The following is a 15283-nucleotide window of genomic DNA, read 5'->3' as shown; positions in this document are numbered from 1 at the left end:
ATCAAGAAGGTCATTCAGAGAGAGATAGCGGGAGAGCTGGCCAAGGACGGCACGTTCAAGAGTTTTGGAGAGAAAAGAAAGAAGGGATACTGGTCTGTAATTGTTGACATCGGAGGGATCGAGTGTAGGTTTTTTCAGAAGGGGTGCAACTCTCGCTCTCTTGAAGACGGAAGGACGTAGCCAGCGGTCAGGGATGAGTTGATGAGCGAGGTGAGGTAGGGAGAAGGTCTCCGGAAATGGTCTGGAGAAGAGAGGAGGGGATAGGGTCAAGCGGGCAGGTTGTTGGGCGGCCGGCCGTCACAAGACGCGAGATTTCATCTGGAGAGAGAGGAGAAAGAGGTCAGAGCACAGGGTAGGGCAGTGTGAGCAGAACCAGCGGTGTCGTTTGACTTAGCAAACGAGGATCGGATGTCGTCGACCTTCTTTTCAAAATGGTTGACGAAGTCATCTGCAGAGAGGAGGAGGGGGGGGAGGGGCGGAGGATTCAGGAGGGAGGAGAAGGTGGCAAAGAGAGGAGGCAGAATCAGGAGATAGGTGGGAGAAGGTTTGAGCGGAGGGAAGAGATGATAGGATGGAAGAGGAGAGAGTAGCGGGATCCTCATGATGATTGAGTTGGAGGCGTGCATGGCCACGCAGTCGTGGGTGAACAGGGAGTACAGGAGAGGGCTCAGAACGCACCCTTGTGGGGCCCCAGTGTTGAGGATCAGCGGGGTGGAGATGTTGTTCCCTACCCTCACCACCTGGGGCGGCCCGTCAGGAAGTCCAGTATCCAGTTGCACAGGGCGGGGTCGAGACCTAGGGTCTCGGGCTTGGTGACGAGTTTGGAGGGTACTATGGTGTTAAATGCTGAGCTGTAGTCGATGAACAGCATTCTCACATAGGTATTCCTCTTGTCCAGATGGGTTAGGCAGTGTGCAGTGTGGTTGCGATTGCGTTGTCTGTGGACCTATTTGGGTGGTAAGAAAATTGGAGTGGGTCTAGGGTGTCAAGTACGGTGGAGGTTATATGGTCCTTGACTTGTCTCTCAAAGCACTTCATGATGATGGAAGTGAGTGCTATGGGGCGGTAGTCGTTTAGCTCAGTTACCTTAGCTTTCTTAGGAACAGGAACAATGGTGGCCCTCTTGAAGCATGTGGGAACAGCAGACTGGGATAAGGATTGATTGAATATGTCCGTAAACACACCAGCCAGCTGGGCTGCCGTCAGGGCCTGCAGCCTTGCGAGGGTTAACATATTTAAATGTTTTACTCACGTCGGCTGCAGTGAAGGAGAGTCCGCAGGTTTTGGTTGCGGGCGTGTCAGTGGCACTGTATTGTCCTCAAAGCGGGCAAAAAAATTATTTAGTCTGTCTGGGAGCAAGACATCCTGGTCTGCGATGGGCTGGTTTTCTTTTTGTAATCCGTGATTGACTGTAGACCCTGCCACATACCTCTTGTATCTGAGCCGATGAATTGCGACTCTACTTTGTCTCTATACTGACGCTTAGCTTGTTTGATTGCCTTGCGGAGGGAATAGCTACACTGTTTGTATTCGGTCATGTTTCCGGTCACCTTGCCCTGGTTAAAAGCAGTGGTTCGCACTTTCAGTTTCACTGAATGCTACCATCAATCCACGGTTTCTGGTTTGGGAATGTGTTAATCGTTGCTATGGGTACAACATCTTCAATGCACTTTCTAATGAACTCGCTCACCGAATCAACGTATTCGTCAATGTTGTAGTTGGAATCCAAATGCAATCTATGTGTATATACACCGAAAGGATATACTAGGAATGATATGTACAGCAGTAGCTATATTACAGTGAGCTATGTTGAGAATCAGGCATATAAATATGCAGAGGGTATAAACAGTGTCACTAAAATGCAATGTACAGTAGTAGAGCTATTATTATGAGCTATTTGGAGAATACACTATATGAATACACAGTGTGAAAAACAGTATGAAAGAAACAAGAAGTGTCCAGTATTTAAGGTCTCTATACACATGGGACAGCGTGTGTATGTGCATGTGTTTGTGAGTATGGGGGTACACATGGGTGTGAGTGTTTATGTGAGTGCAGGTGTCTGTGTATGTATGAGTGTGTGTGTGTGTGTGAGGGGTGTGTGTATGTATGAGGCGTGTGTGTGTGTGTGTGTGTGTGTGTGTGTGTGTGTGTGTGTGTGTGTGTGTGTGTGTGTGTGTGTGTGTGTGTGTGTGTGTGTGTGTGTGTGTGTGTGTGTGTGTGTGTGTGTGTGTGTGTGTGTGTGTGTGTGTGTGTGTGTGTGTGTGTGTGTGTGTGTGTGTGTGTGTGTGTGTGTGTGTGTGTGTGTGTGAGGTATGTGTGTGTGTGTATGAGGTATGTGTGTGTGTGCATGAGGTGTGTGTTGGAAGTTTGTGTGTGTGGGAGTATGTGTGCAAAAAAAAGGTGCAGGACAGGTAGCCGGCTAGTGACGGCTGTTCAACAGTCTGATAGCCGGGGGGTGGGTGTGTGCATGCGTGTGTGTGTGTGCTTGCGTTTGTGCATTCATGTGTGTAACATTACCAAGGGAGTGGGAACAGTTTTAATACATTATCTGGGAACACAGTTACTACATTATCTGGGGACAGAGAGAGTTATTACTGCTTCTGCTGACTGTATGGATTTGCTGCCCTGTCATATTGACATTGGGTGTTTGTCAAACAACCACCCCTCATCACTGTCAAACGCTCCCTAAAACACTTCTGTGAGCAGGCCTTTCTAATCGACCTGGCCCGGGTATCCTGGAAGGACATTGACCTCATCCCGTCAGTTGAGGATGCCTGGTCATTCTTTAAGAGTAACTTCCTCACCATATTAGATAAGCATGCTCTGTTAAAAAAATGCAGAACTAAGAACAGATACAGCCCTTGGTTCACTCCAGACCTGACTGCCCTCGACCAGCACAAAAACATCCTGTGGCGGACTGCAATAGCATCGAACAGTCCCCGCGATATGCAACTGTTCAGGGAAGTCAGGAACCAATACACGCAGTCAGTCAGGAAAGCTAAGGCCAGCTTCTTCAGGCAAAAGTTTGCATCCTGTAGCTCCAACTCCAAAAAGTTCTGGGACACTGTGAAGTCCATGGAGAACAAGAGCACCACCTCCCAGCTGCCCACTGCACTGAGGCTAGGGAACACGGTCACCACCGACAAATCCATGATTATCGAAAACTTCAACAAGCATTTCTCAACGGCTGGCCATGCCTTCCGCCTGGCTACTCCTACCACGGCCAACAGCTCCGGCTCCCCCGCAGCTCCTCGCCCAAGCCTCTCCAGGTTCTCCTTTACCCAAATCCAGATAGCAGATGTTCTGAAAGAGCTGCAAAACCTGGACCCGTATAAATCAGCTGGGCTTGACAATCTGGACCCTCTATTTCTGAAACTATCCGCCGCCATTGTCGCAACCCCTATTTACCAGCCTGTTCAACCTCTCTTTCATATCGTCTGAGATCCCCAAGGATTGGAATGCTGCCGCAGTCATCCCCCTCTTCAAAGGGGGAGACACCCTGGACCCAAACTGTTACAGACCTATATCCATTCTGCCCTGCCTATCTAAGGTCTTCGAAAGCCAAGTCTACAAACAGGTCACTGACCATCTCGAATCCCACCGCACCTTCTCCGCTATGCAATCTGGTTTCAGCCACACTCAAGGTACTAAACAACATCATAACCGCCATCAATAAAAGACAGTACTGTGCAGCCGTCTTCATCGACCTTGCCAAGGCTTTCGACTCTGTCAATCACCATATTCTTATCGGCAGACTCAGTAGCCTCGGTTTTTCGGATGACTGCCTTGACTGGTTCACCAATTACTTTGCAGACAGAGTTCAGTGTGTCAAATCGGAGGGCATGTTGTCCGGTCCTCTGGCAGTCTCTATGGGGGTGCCACAGGGTTCAATTCTCGGGCCGACTCTTTTTTCTGTGTATATCAATGATGTTGCTCTTGCTGCGGGCGATTCCCTGATCCACCTCTACGCAGACGACACCATTCTGTACACTTTCGGCCCGTCATTGGACACTGTGCTATATAACCTCCAATCGAGCTTCAATGCCATACAACACTCCTTCCGTGGCCTCCAACTGCTCTTAAACGCTAGTAAAACCAAATGCATGATTTTCAACCGATCGCTGCCTGCATCCGCTTGCCCGACTAGCATCACCACACTGGATGGTTCCGACCTTGAATATGTGGACACCTATAAGTACCTAGGTGTCTGGTTAGACTGCAAACTCTCCTTCCAGACCCATATCAAACATCTCCAATCGAAAATCAAATCAAGAGTCGGCTTTCTATTCCGCAACAAAGCCTCCTTCACTCACGCTGCCAAGCTTACCCTAGTAAAACTGACTATCCTACCGATCCTCGACTTCGGCGATGTCATCTACAAAATTGCTTCCAACACTCTTCTCAGCAAACTGGATGAAGTTTATCACAGTGCCATCCGTTTTGTCACTAAAGCACCTTATACTACCCACCACTGCGAGTTGTATGCTCTAGTCGGCTGGCCCTCGCTACATATTCGTCGCCAGACCCACTGGCTCCAGGTCATCTACAAGGCCATGCTAGGCAAAGCTCCGCCTTATCTCAGCTCACTGGTCATGATGGCAACACCCATCCGTAGCATGCGCTCCAGCAGGTGTATCTCATTGATCATCCCTAAAGCCAACACCTCATTCGCCCGCCTTTCGTTCCAGTACTCTGCTGCCTGTGACTGGAACGAATTGCAAAAATCTCCCTCACCAACTTCAAACATCAGCTATCTGAGCAGCTAACCAATCGCTGCAGCTGTACATAATCTATTGGTAAATCGCCCACCCATTTTCACCTACCTCATCCCCACAGTTTTTATTTATTTACTTTTCTGCTCTTTTGCACACCAATATCTCTACCTGTACATGATCATCTGATCATTTATCACTCCAGTGTTAATCTGCAATATTGTAATTATTCGCCTACCTCCTCATGCCTTTTGCACACATTGTATATAGACTCCCCTTTTTTCTCTACTGTGTTATTGACTTGTTAATTGTTTACTCCATGTGTAACTCTGTGTTGTCTGTTCACACTGCTATGCTTTATCTTGGCCAGGTCGCAGTTGCAAATGAGAACCTGTTCTCAACTAGCCTACCTGGTTAAATAAAGGTGAAATAAAAAAGAAAAAAAAAGACAGGCAATGGTTACCTACCAAATGGCACTATATTCCCTACACTATGGGCCCTGGTAAAAAAGTAGTGGACTATATTGGGAATATGGTGCCACTTGGGATGCATCCAATGATATCTACTATCACCCCTGTCAGGAACTGTTCTCACATGGGGTACCATTGTTTTTTGAGAATTGTTTTCAGAAGGGATGCACCAATTTTGAGTAGTGCAAAGCTTTTAGGATCTCCAAAGATCCCCGGATGGGGAAACACATTCCTCGACCCCATTCCTAGTCTACGCTTCCGCACCGTTAGTGCATGAATTTTGGCTGGCAAGGGAATCCCATTGAATTTCTTACTATTGCGTAAGGGCATGAGTGCGGCCTTAGCAAAAGTGCTCAGTCTCCAGTGCACGAGGTGGAAGAGATCTGTACAATGGGACAAGGCATCCGTATGGGAGGGAAAAAAGGGGACACAATGGATATGGGCTTTCTATAGACACACAACTGGTGAGAGAGATGGAGAAGGGCATGAGTTATCAGAATGGGAGAAAGATTACACATTGGGGATAAAGGACAGTTGCCTGCTGGTCAGGTTACCTTCTTTGCTATTGAGAGAGCTTGAGGCAGGGTCGGCGCTGTTTGCCTGGACACAGTACACCTCATGGTTCTGAACTCCGCCCCCGCACAGCCCAGTTAGGTTACCACGACGACGGTCCTGTTGGCTTAGCAACATATCCACCCTGCACTCGGTCCACTCCGTTGTCTTCCAGTTGTACCTGCAAAGGAGAATGATTTGAATCCATTTTAATTTTTTTACATAACGTAGATTGGAAAGAATATATACATTAATTACATCATTAAGGATGCCACAACTACAGTGCCTACCAAAAGTATTCACACCCATTTACTTTTTCCACACCTTGTTGTGTTACAGCCTGAATTTAAAATGGATTACATTTACATTGTTGTTCACTCAATACCTCATAATGTCAAAGTGGAATGATGCTTTTAGAGAATTGTACAATGTAATAAAAAATGAAAAGCTGAAATATCTTGAGTCAATAAGTATTCAACCCATTTGTTATGGCAAACCTAAATAAGTTCAGGAGTAAAAGTTTGATTTTAGGGGATAGGTGTCTTAACAAGTCACAAAATAAATTGCATTGACTCACTCTGTGTGCAATAATAGTGTATAACATGATGTTTAAATGACTACCTCTTACTGTATCTTTGCCCACACATACAATTAATCTGTAACACAGATTCAACCACAAAACCCATCGAGGTTTTCCAATGCTTTGCGAAGAAGGGCACCTATTGGTAGATGGGTAAAAAGCAGACATTGAATATCCCTTTGAACATGGTGAAGTAATCAATGACACTTTGGATGGTGTATCAATACATCCAATCACTACAAAGATACAGGCGTCCTTTCTAACTCAGTTGCCGGAGAGGAATGAATCCGCTCAGGGATTTCACCATGAGGCCAATGGGGACTTTAAAACAGTGGATCAACAACATTGTAGTTACTCCACAATACTAACCTAATTGACAGAGTGAAAAGAAGGAAGCCTGTACAGCACAAAAATATTCCAAAGCATCCTGTTTGCAACAAGGCACTAAAGTAATAGTGCAAAAATGTGGGAAAGCAATTCACTTTTTGTCCTGAATACAAATAGTTATGTTTGGGGCAAATCCAATACAACTCATTACTGAGTACCACGCTTCATATTTCAAGCACAGTGGTGGCTGCATCATGTTTTGGGTATGCTTGTAACCATTAAGGACTGGGGAGTTTTTCAAGATAAAAAATAAACAGAATGGAGCTCAGCACAGGCAAATTCCTACAGGAATACTTTCCCTTTCAACAAGACAATAACCTAAAACACAAGGCCAAATCTACACTGGAGTTTCTTACCAAGAAGTCAGTGAATGTTCCTATGTGGCCGAGTTACAGTTTTGACTTAAATCTACTTGAAAATCTATGGCAAGACTTGAAAACGGTTGCGGGGCAATGATCAACATCGAATTTGACAAAGCTTGAAGAATTTAAAAAAAAAATAGGCAAATGTTGCACAATCTAGGTTTGGAAATCTCTTAAAGACTTACCCAGAAATACTCACAACTGTATTCGCTGCAAATGGTGATTCTAGCAGGCATGACTCAGGGGTGTGAACACTTATGCAAATGTGATATTTATGTATATAATTTTCAATTAATGTACCAACATTTCTAAAAAAAATGTTTTCACTTAGTCAGTACGAGGTATTGTGTGTAGATGGATGGACAAAAAATATGTCAATGGGTATTAAAACTATCTGAAGGCACTCTCCGGCAACCTGGATAAAGCACTAAATAAACTTCAGTTAGTGCTAAATACGGCTGCTAGAATATTGACTAGAACCAAAACATTGTATCATATTAGTCAACTGCTAGCATCTTGACACTGGCTTACTGTTAAGGCTAAGGCTGATTTCAAGGTTTTACTGCTAACCTACAAAGAGTTACATGTACTTGCTCCTACCCATCTCTCCGATTTGGTCCTAGACTTTAGTGAGTCTGCCAGATAAAAGGCAGTAGGGATGACCAGGGATGTTCTCTTGATGCGTGTGAATACAACCCTTTTCCTGTCCTGCTAAGCAATCAAAATGTTCAAAAAGTACTTTTGTGTGCCAGGGAAAACGTATGAAGAAAGAATTACATAATTTTCTTTAGGAATGAAGTGAAGTAAATGTTGTAAAAAATATACACAGTGAAGTAAAGTACAGATACCCCAAATACTACAAATTTGTACACTACGCCTACACATACACTACGCTTACAAGACCAAGGCCACTTTATTGTCCCTAGAATGTCTAAGCAAACATCTGGAGGCATCCATTTTTATGTAATGGTCTACCTATCCATGTGATGGGCCCAGAATCGGTCTCGACCTTTAAGTCTTTACTGAAGACTCATCTCTTCATTAGGTGTCACCCCCCCCCCATATGGGAAACATATGTTAACATTTCCAAAGCAAGTGAAGTAGATAATAAACTATAGTGAAATAAACAATAAAAAATGAACAGTAAACTTTACACTCACAAAAGTTCCAAAAGAATAAAGACATTTCAAATGTCATATTATGTGCACATAGTTAAAGTACAAAAGGGAAAATAAATCAACATAAATATGGGTGGTATTTACAATGGTGTTTGTTCTTCACTGGCTGCCCTTTTCTTATGGCAACAGGTCACAAATTGTGCTGCTGTGATGGCACACTGTGGTATTTCACCCAACAGAGTTAATCAAAATTGGGTTTGTTTTTGAATTCTTTGTGGATCTGTGTAATCTCTCTCTCTCTACCGCACCTGCTGTTTCAACCTCTGAATGCTGGGCTGACATTTACTCCTTGTGCACCCTCTACAACCACCGTGATTATGATTTGACCCTGCTGGTCATCTATGAACGTTTGAACACCTTGAAAAACGATCCGGCCTTAATGGCCATGTACTCTTATAATCTCCACCTGGCACAGTCAGAAGAGGACTGGCCACCCCTCAGAGCCTGGTTCCTCTCTACGTTTCTTCCTAGGTTCCTGTGCTTTCTCATCTGCATTGCTTGCTTTTTGGGGTTATAGGCTGAGTTTCTGTTGATATGAAAAGGGCTTTATAAATACATTTAATTGATTCACTCTAGGCATAGTTTGCATCCCAAATGCAAACTGTTCCGTACTGCACTACTTCCCTAAGTGTCAACAAATAAAAGCAGTGCAACTACATATAGGAATTGGAGGAAGGAAGATGACTGAGGGAGATATGGTAAGTGAGTATGAGTGGCTAGTAGAGAAAGTGTACAGCTGCATGAATATTAGCAGTCTTGTATTCCTGTTGTGAATGAAGTACCCTCCAGATTGTGTCCTACAAGGTCACAGCTTATTATTAAGCATCATTTAGTTTGATAGCATCTTTGATTGACTGTATCAAATGCATTATGTACAGATGTAGGCTCTTCATTTGAGCCAGTCTGCTACAGTAGGAAAATAATCCTGCAGCAAGGAAATGTGAATTATTATGTGGATTATAATTAATGGACATTTTTGGGGGTTGAATTGGTTTGAACGCTGTTGAGGTGTTTTGTTTGTAAATATAGCCTAAGTTTATCGTCTCCTTCGCATCGTATTGTGCTCTATTTCTTTCTTAAAAAGCATTTAGCCTACCACAAGGGAGTTAGCCTGCGGTCGTACAAGTACAAATGCCTGTTAGATTACATCTAGAGTACAAAACATTGCAATAAACGTTGCATTACTCCAATTCTCTACAATGAATAAATCATGATGCAGCACAAGCTAAAACTCATTCCAAATGGCACCATATTCCCTTTAAAGCGCCCTACTTTTTACCAGAGCCCTATGGGTAGTGCACTAATTTGGAACTAAACCCTATTTGCATTTGCACTTCATTGTGGTTATTTTCAGCCAAATTGCAACGAGAGGTTGGCAGAATGGCTTTTCGGGACGTAAACAACATTAGCATGCATTTGAGTGTGATCAATTGACGTTACGCAATGTACATCTACTAGAAAGTCTCTTTTAAAGAAGTTGTCTGTGCAGTTGACCTTCAACATATATTCACAATTCGCCTCACAATCCAGAATTCCTTTTGAATGTCCCCCAAGTGAACCTCAGTGGAAGGATTCAGCAGCATTAAACTGAAAGAGATCATACCGCAAAGGGCAATCTATTAACTCAGATTAGCGCTCAGCACTGAATTCATAGATAGCTCTGGGATCTGCTTCAAGTGAACTTGAAAGGTGCCTTCGTGTGTGTGGCGTAGTGAGGGGCAGCCACTAAAAGTCCACACCCTCACCAGCACCACAGGCCATGTAGTCAGCCTGGAACTGAAAATGAAAACAGGCACAGCTGACTTTAATGGGCTCGTTAAGGGTGTGACCGGCTACTCAATCAGCCACGACATATATCAACAACTGGTATCCCTCACCACAGAGGAGAGGACTGAGGGAGCTCTGTTTGAAGTTTTATTTGATGAACATTTAAGTTTAATAATAATAATAATAATATATGCCATTTAGCAGACGCTTTTATCCAAAGCGACTTACAGTCATGTGTGCATACATTCTACGTATGGGTGGTCCCGGGGATCGAACCCACTACCCTGGCGTTACAAGCGCCATGCTCTACCAACTGAGCTACAGAATAAATCCAACCACAGGAGCCTGTTCTCAATGTTAGAAATATAACAGAGAGCATAATTTAGCCACAGAGGTTCAATAGTTTCTAACAAATAACTGTAGATTAAGTTTTATCACAAGCACACAGGTAACTGGCAAAATAAAGGAAACACCGAAGTAAAGTTTCTTAAAAGGGTGTTGGGCCACCACAAGCTACCAGAACAGCTTCAATGCGCCTTAGATTCTACTAGTGGACCTAAACCATGCCAGAAAAATGCACCACACACCATAACATATACTTTGTAACCAACTAGACCCTCCTGCAGCAAAGCACCCACACAACATGATGCTGCCACCCCCGTGCTTCACGGTTGGGATGGTGTTCTTCGGCTTGCAAGCCTTCCCCTTTTTCCTCCAAACATAACCTGAAAGTCCACTCAGCAAGGAGGAAGCCACTGCTCCAAAACCGCCATTAAAAAGTCAGACTACAGTTTGCAACTGCACATGGGGACAAAGATCTGACTTTTTGGAGAAATATCCTCTGGTCTGATGAAACAAAAATAGAACTGTTAATGGTGGTTTTGGAGCAGTGGCTTCCTCCTTGCTGAGCGGCCTTTCGGGTTATGTTGATATAGGACTCGTTTTACTGTGGATATAGATACTTTTGTACCTGTTTCCTGCACCATATTCACAAGGTCCTTTGCTGTTGTTCTGGGATTGATTTGCACTTTTTGAACCAAGTACGTTCATCTCTAGGAGACAGAACGCATCTCCTTCCTGTGTGGTCCCATGGTGTTTATACTTGCGTACTCTAGTTTGTACAGATGAACGTGGTCCCTTCAGGCGTTTGGAAACTGCTCCCAAGGATGAACCAGACTTGTGGAGGTCTACAATGTTTGGCTGATTTCTTTTGATTTTCCCATGATGTCAAGCAAAGAGGCACTGAGTTTGAAGGTAGGCCTTGAAATACATCCACAGGTACACCTCCAATTGACTTAATGTCAGAAGCTTCTAAAGCCATGACATCATTTTCTGGAATTTTCCATGCTGTATAAAGGTATAGTCAACTTAGTGTATGTAAACCTCTGACCCACTGGACTTGTGATACAGTGAAATAATCTGTCTGTAAACAATTGTTGGAAAAATGACTTGTGTCATGCACAAAGTTGATGTCCTAACCGACTTACCAAAATCATAGTTTGTTAACAAGAAATTTGTGGAGTGGTTGAAAAACATGTTTTAATGACTCCATCCTTAGTGTATGTAATCTTCTGACTTCAACTGTACATATACACACTTCTATATATATTTCCTCCTAATATTGCACAATCTAAGTGTCGCTTCATTGGCCTGGGCTGTTGAATTAAATTTGTCAGTGTCAAAGTCGCTTCCCATGTTGGCAATTTGTGTGGGATTAAAAAAGACGCTTGTATATTCTATCATGTAAAGCAGGTAGAATTGCATGAAATGCATTTTTTAACCCCCCCAAAAAACGTGGAAATCCTTAAAACGCCTCTGCTCAACTGCAACCATGGCAAATGCTATTATGGCTTTGTTATAAAGGCCTTTTCTCTTCAACAGAGTATGACGAGGCTGTGGGACAACGAGGCACCTGGGAGGTATGGTCCATAGCTAGGCCTGAGGTTCTGGGACTAACACAGATGGGATCACTCTGAAAGAAGAATCCTTCAATAATACTGACTGCTACTGGACCTCCTGCCACAACGTTCACACCTCTTCATCTCTCTCTAATCCTGGTCTTCTTCAAATGGTGGAAAGGGAGCATTGGTCCAACAACATTGATTTATTCCTCTCCTCACTATCAGGGACAAAAAATGACAAGTTTTGCCCACAAACCTATACCAAGCTATGTCCTGATCTGCATGCTAACTTTACTGTATAGAGTTTTATACAAAATATGGACTGACAGATGTCCTCATGTACCACTGTAATAATTTAGTTTTCAACCCACTGTACCAATTTAGTTTTCAACCAACTGTAATAATTTAGTTTTCAACCCTCTGTAACAATTTATTTTTAAACCCACTGTAATAATTTCATTTTCAACCCACTGTAATACATTCGTTTTCAACCCACTGTAATACTTTAGTTTTCAACCCACTGTAATACTTTTTGTCACGCAGAATTAGCTTGTTAGCAACTGCAGGTCAAAATACTCAAACAGACTAGAGGTCTAAACAGTGGAAATGGAGGAAATACCTTCCTCTCCAAACGAGCTTCAATGCCATACAACACTCCTTCCGTGGCCTCCAACTGCTCTTAAACGCTAGTAAAACCAAATGCATGCTTTTCAACCGTTCGCTGCCTGCACCCGCACGTCTGACCAGCATCACCACCCTGGATGGTTCCGACCTTAAATATGTGGACATCTATAAGTACCTAGGTGTCTGGCTAGACTGTAAACTCTCCTTCCAGACTCATATCAAACATCTCCAATCGAAAATCAAATCAAGAGTCGGCTTTCTATTCCGCAACAAAGCATCCTTCACTCACGCCGCCAAACGTACCCTAGTAAAACTGACTATCCTACCGATCCTCGACTTTGGCGATGTCATCTACAAAAAACGCTTCCGACACTCTACTCAACAAACTGGATGCAGTTTATCATAGTGCCATCCGTTTTGTCACTAAAGCACCTTATACCACCCACCACTGAGACTTGTATGCTCTAGTCGGCTGGCCCTCGCTACATATTCGTCGCCAGACCCACTGGCTCCAGGTCATCTACAAGTCCATGCTAGGTAAAGCTCCGCCTTATCTCAGTTCACTGGTCACGATGGCAACACCCACCCGTAGCACACGCTCCAGCAGGTGTATCTCACTGATCATCCCTAAAGCCAACACCTCATTTGGCCGCCTTTCGTTCCAGTACTCTGCTGCCTGTGACTGGAACGAATTGCAAAAATCGCTGAAGTTGGAGACTTATTTCCCTCACCAACTTCAAACATCTGCTATCTGAGCAGCTAACCGATCGTTGCAGCTGTACATAGTCTATTGGTAAATAGCCCACCCATTTTCACCTACCTCATCCCCATACTGTTTTTATTTATTTACTTTTCTGCTCTTTTGCACACCAATATCTCTACCTGTACATGACCATCTGATCATTTATCACTCCAGTGTTAATCTGCAAAATTGTAATTATTTGCCTACCTCCTCATGCCTTTTGCACACAATGTATATAGACTCCCCTTTTTTTCTACTGTGTTATTGACTTGTTAATTGTTTACTCCATGTGTAACTCTGTGTTGTCTGTTCACACTGCTATGCTTTATCTTGGCCAGGTCGCAGTTGCAAATGAGAACTTGTTCTCTGGTTAAATAAAGGTGAAATAAAAAGGGGAGTATAGTTCCACATTGCGTTGTACAGGTTGGGGGTAATTTAAGGGACACACATGCCATCACAGCTCAGGACTGCCTGCTGGGTGTGAAAGTGATGGTGTGTCAACACACCCATCTGTGTGTGTGTGTGTGTGTGTGTGTGTGTGTGTGTGTGTGTGTGTGTGTGTGTGTGTGTGTGTGTGTGTGTGTGTGTGTGTGTGTGTGTGTGTGTGTGTGTGTGTGTGTGTGTGTGTGTGTGTGTGTGTGTGTGTGTGTGTGTGTGTGCGGAGGGGGGATCAGATAAGACACTGCACAGACCAACTGACTCTTTCCCAGACACACTCCATTAATCATTTCCTCCATCACTGGCAACAAGCCAAATGCAGGGCCGCTTCTTTCCTCTCCATCTCTCCTTATATGTTCCCCTCTTGTATGGCACCATCGCCCCACACACTGAGCCAAACCCATCTCTCCTTATATGTTCCCCTCTTGTATGGCACCATCGCCCCACACACTGAGCCAAACCCATCTCTCCTTATATGTTCCCCTCTTGTATGGCACCATCGCCCCACACACTGAGCCAAACCCATCTCTCCTTATATGTTCCCCTCTTGTATGGCACCATCGCCCCACACACTGAGCCAAACCCATCTCTCCTTATATGTTCCCCTCTTGTTGTATGGCAAACCATCCGTTCCCCTCTTGTATGGCACCATCGCCCCACACACTGAGCCAAACCCATCTCTCCTTATATGTTCCCCTCTTGTATGGCACCATCGTGTCATGCAGGTGAAAGAGGACCCAAAAGCGACTTGGTATGGCAAAACAGAGACCCAAAGTTCCCCTTATGGCATCAAAACAGAGCCAAACCCATCTCTTTAATCCAGTAAAGTAAATATAATCAAAAAACACAACTTTCACTCGAAATGACGAGGACAAACTGGAGACTCGATCTTGAACAGCAGGTGAACAGCAGGTTGCCTCGGGAAGGCACTTGAACCAGACAGACTCAGACACCTGCTCACCACGCAGCATCTGAGGAAAACACGACACGACAGGGCGATACACAAACACAGCACGGTGAATTCTAGACAAGGAACCGACAGGGCAGAAACGAATAACAAGGAGAGAAATAGGGACTCTAATCAGGGAAAAGGATCGGGAACAGGTGTGGGAAGACTAAATGATTGATTAGGGGAATAGGAACAGCTGGGAGCAGGAACGGAACGATAGAGAGAAGAGAGAGCGGGAGAGTGAGAGAGGGAGGGGGAGAGAGAGGGATAGAAAGAGGGAAAGAACCTAATAAGACCAGCAGAGGGAAACGAATAGAAGGAAGCACAGGGACAAGACAAGATAATAAATGACAAAACATGACAGTACCCCCCCACTCACCGAGCGCCTCCTGGCGCACTCGAGGAGGAATCCTGGCGGCAACGGAGGAAATCATCAATGAGTGAACGGTCCAGCACGTCCCGAGACGGAACCCAACTCCTCTCCTCAGGACCGTAACCCTCCCAATCCACTAAGTATTGGTGACCCCGTCCCCGAGAACGCATGTCCATGATCTTATGTACCTTGTAAATAGGTGCGCTCTCGACAAGGACGGGGAGGGGGAGGGAAGACGAACGGGA

The 15283-nt window shown here is 44.5% G+C and overlaps 1 protein-coding gene across 2 annotated transcripts in view; it reads right to left on the bottom strand.

Annotated features, from left to right (window-relative positions):
* Positions 1-15283, bottom strand: part of LOC124043338 (thrombospondin type-1 domain-containing protein 7A-like) — a 232093-nt gene that overhangs the window by 132588 nt on the left and 84222 nt on the right. For both annotated transcript variants that reach the window (XM_046361855.1, XM_046361856.1), the window contains exon 4: positions 5740-5918. In XM_046361855.1, the coding sequence (XP_046217811.1) occupies positions 5740-5918 (179 nt within the window). The remainder of the gene's footprint in view (positions 1-5739; positions 5919-15283) is intronic.

The sequence above is a fragment of the Oncorhynchus gorbuscha genome, linkage group LG09 (genome assembly GCF_021184085.1).
Source record: "Oncorhynchus gorbuscha isolate QuinsamMale2020 ecotype Even-year linkage group LG09, OgorEven_v1.0, whole genome shotgun sequence".
Taxonomy (NCBI): Eukaryota; Metazoa; Chordata; class Actinopteri; order Salmoniformes; family Salmonidae; genus Oncorhynchus; species Oncorhynchus gorbuscha.
Note: the sequence above shows the minus strand (reverse complement) of the source record. Positions and strands in the feature narration are given on the sequence as shown.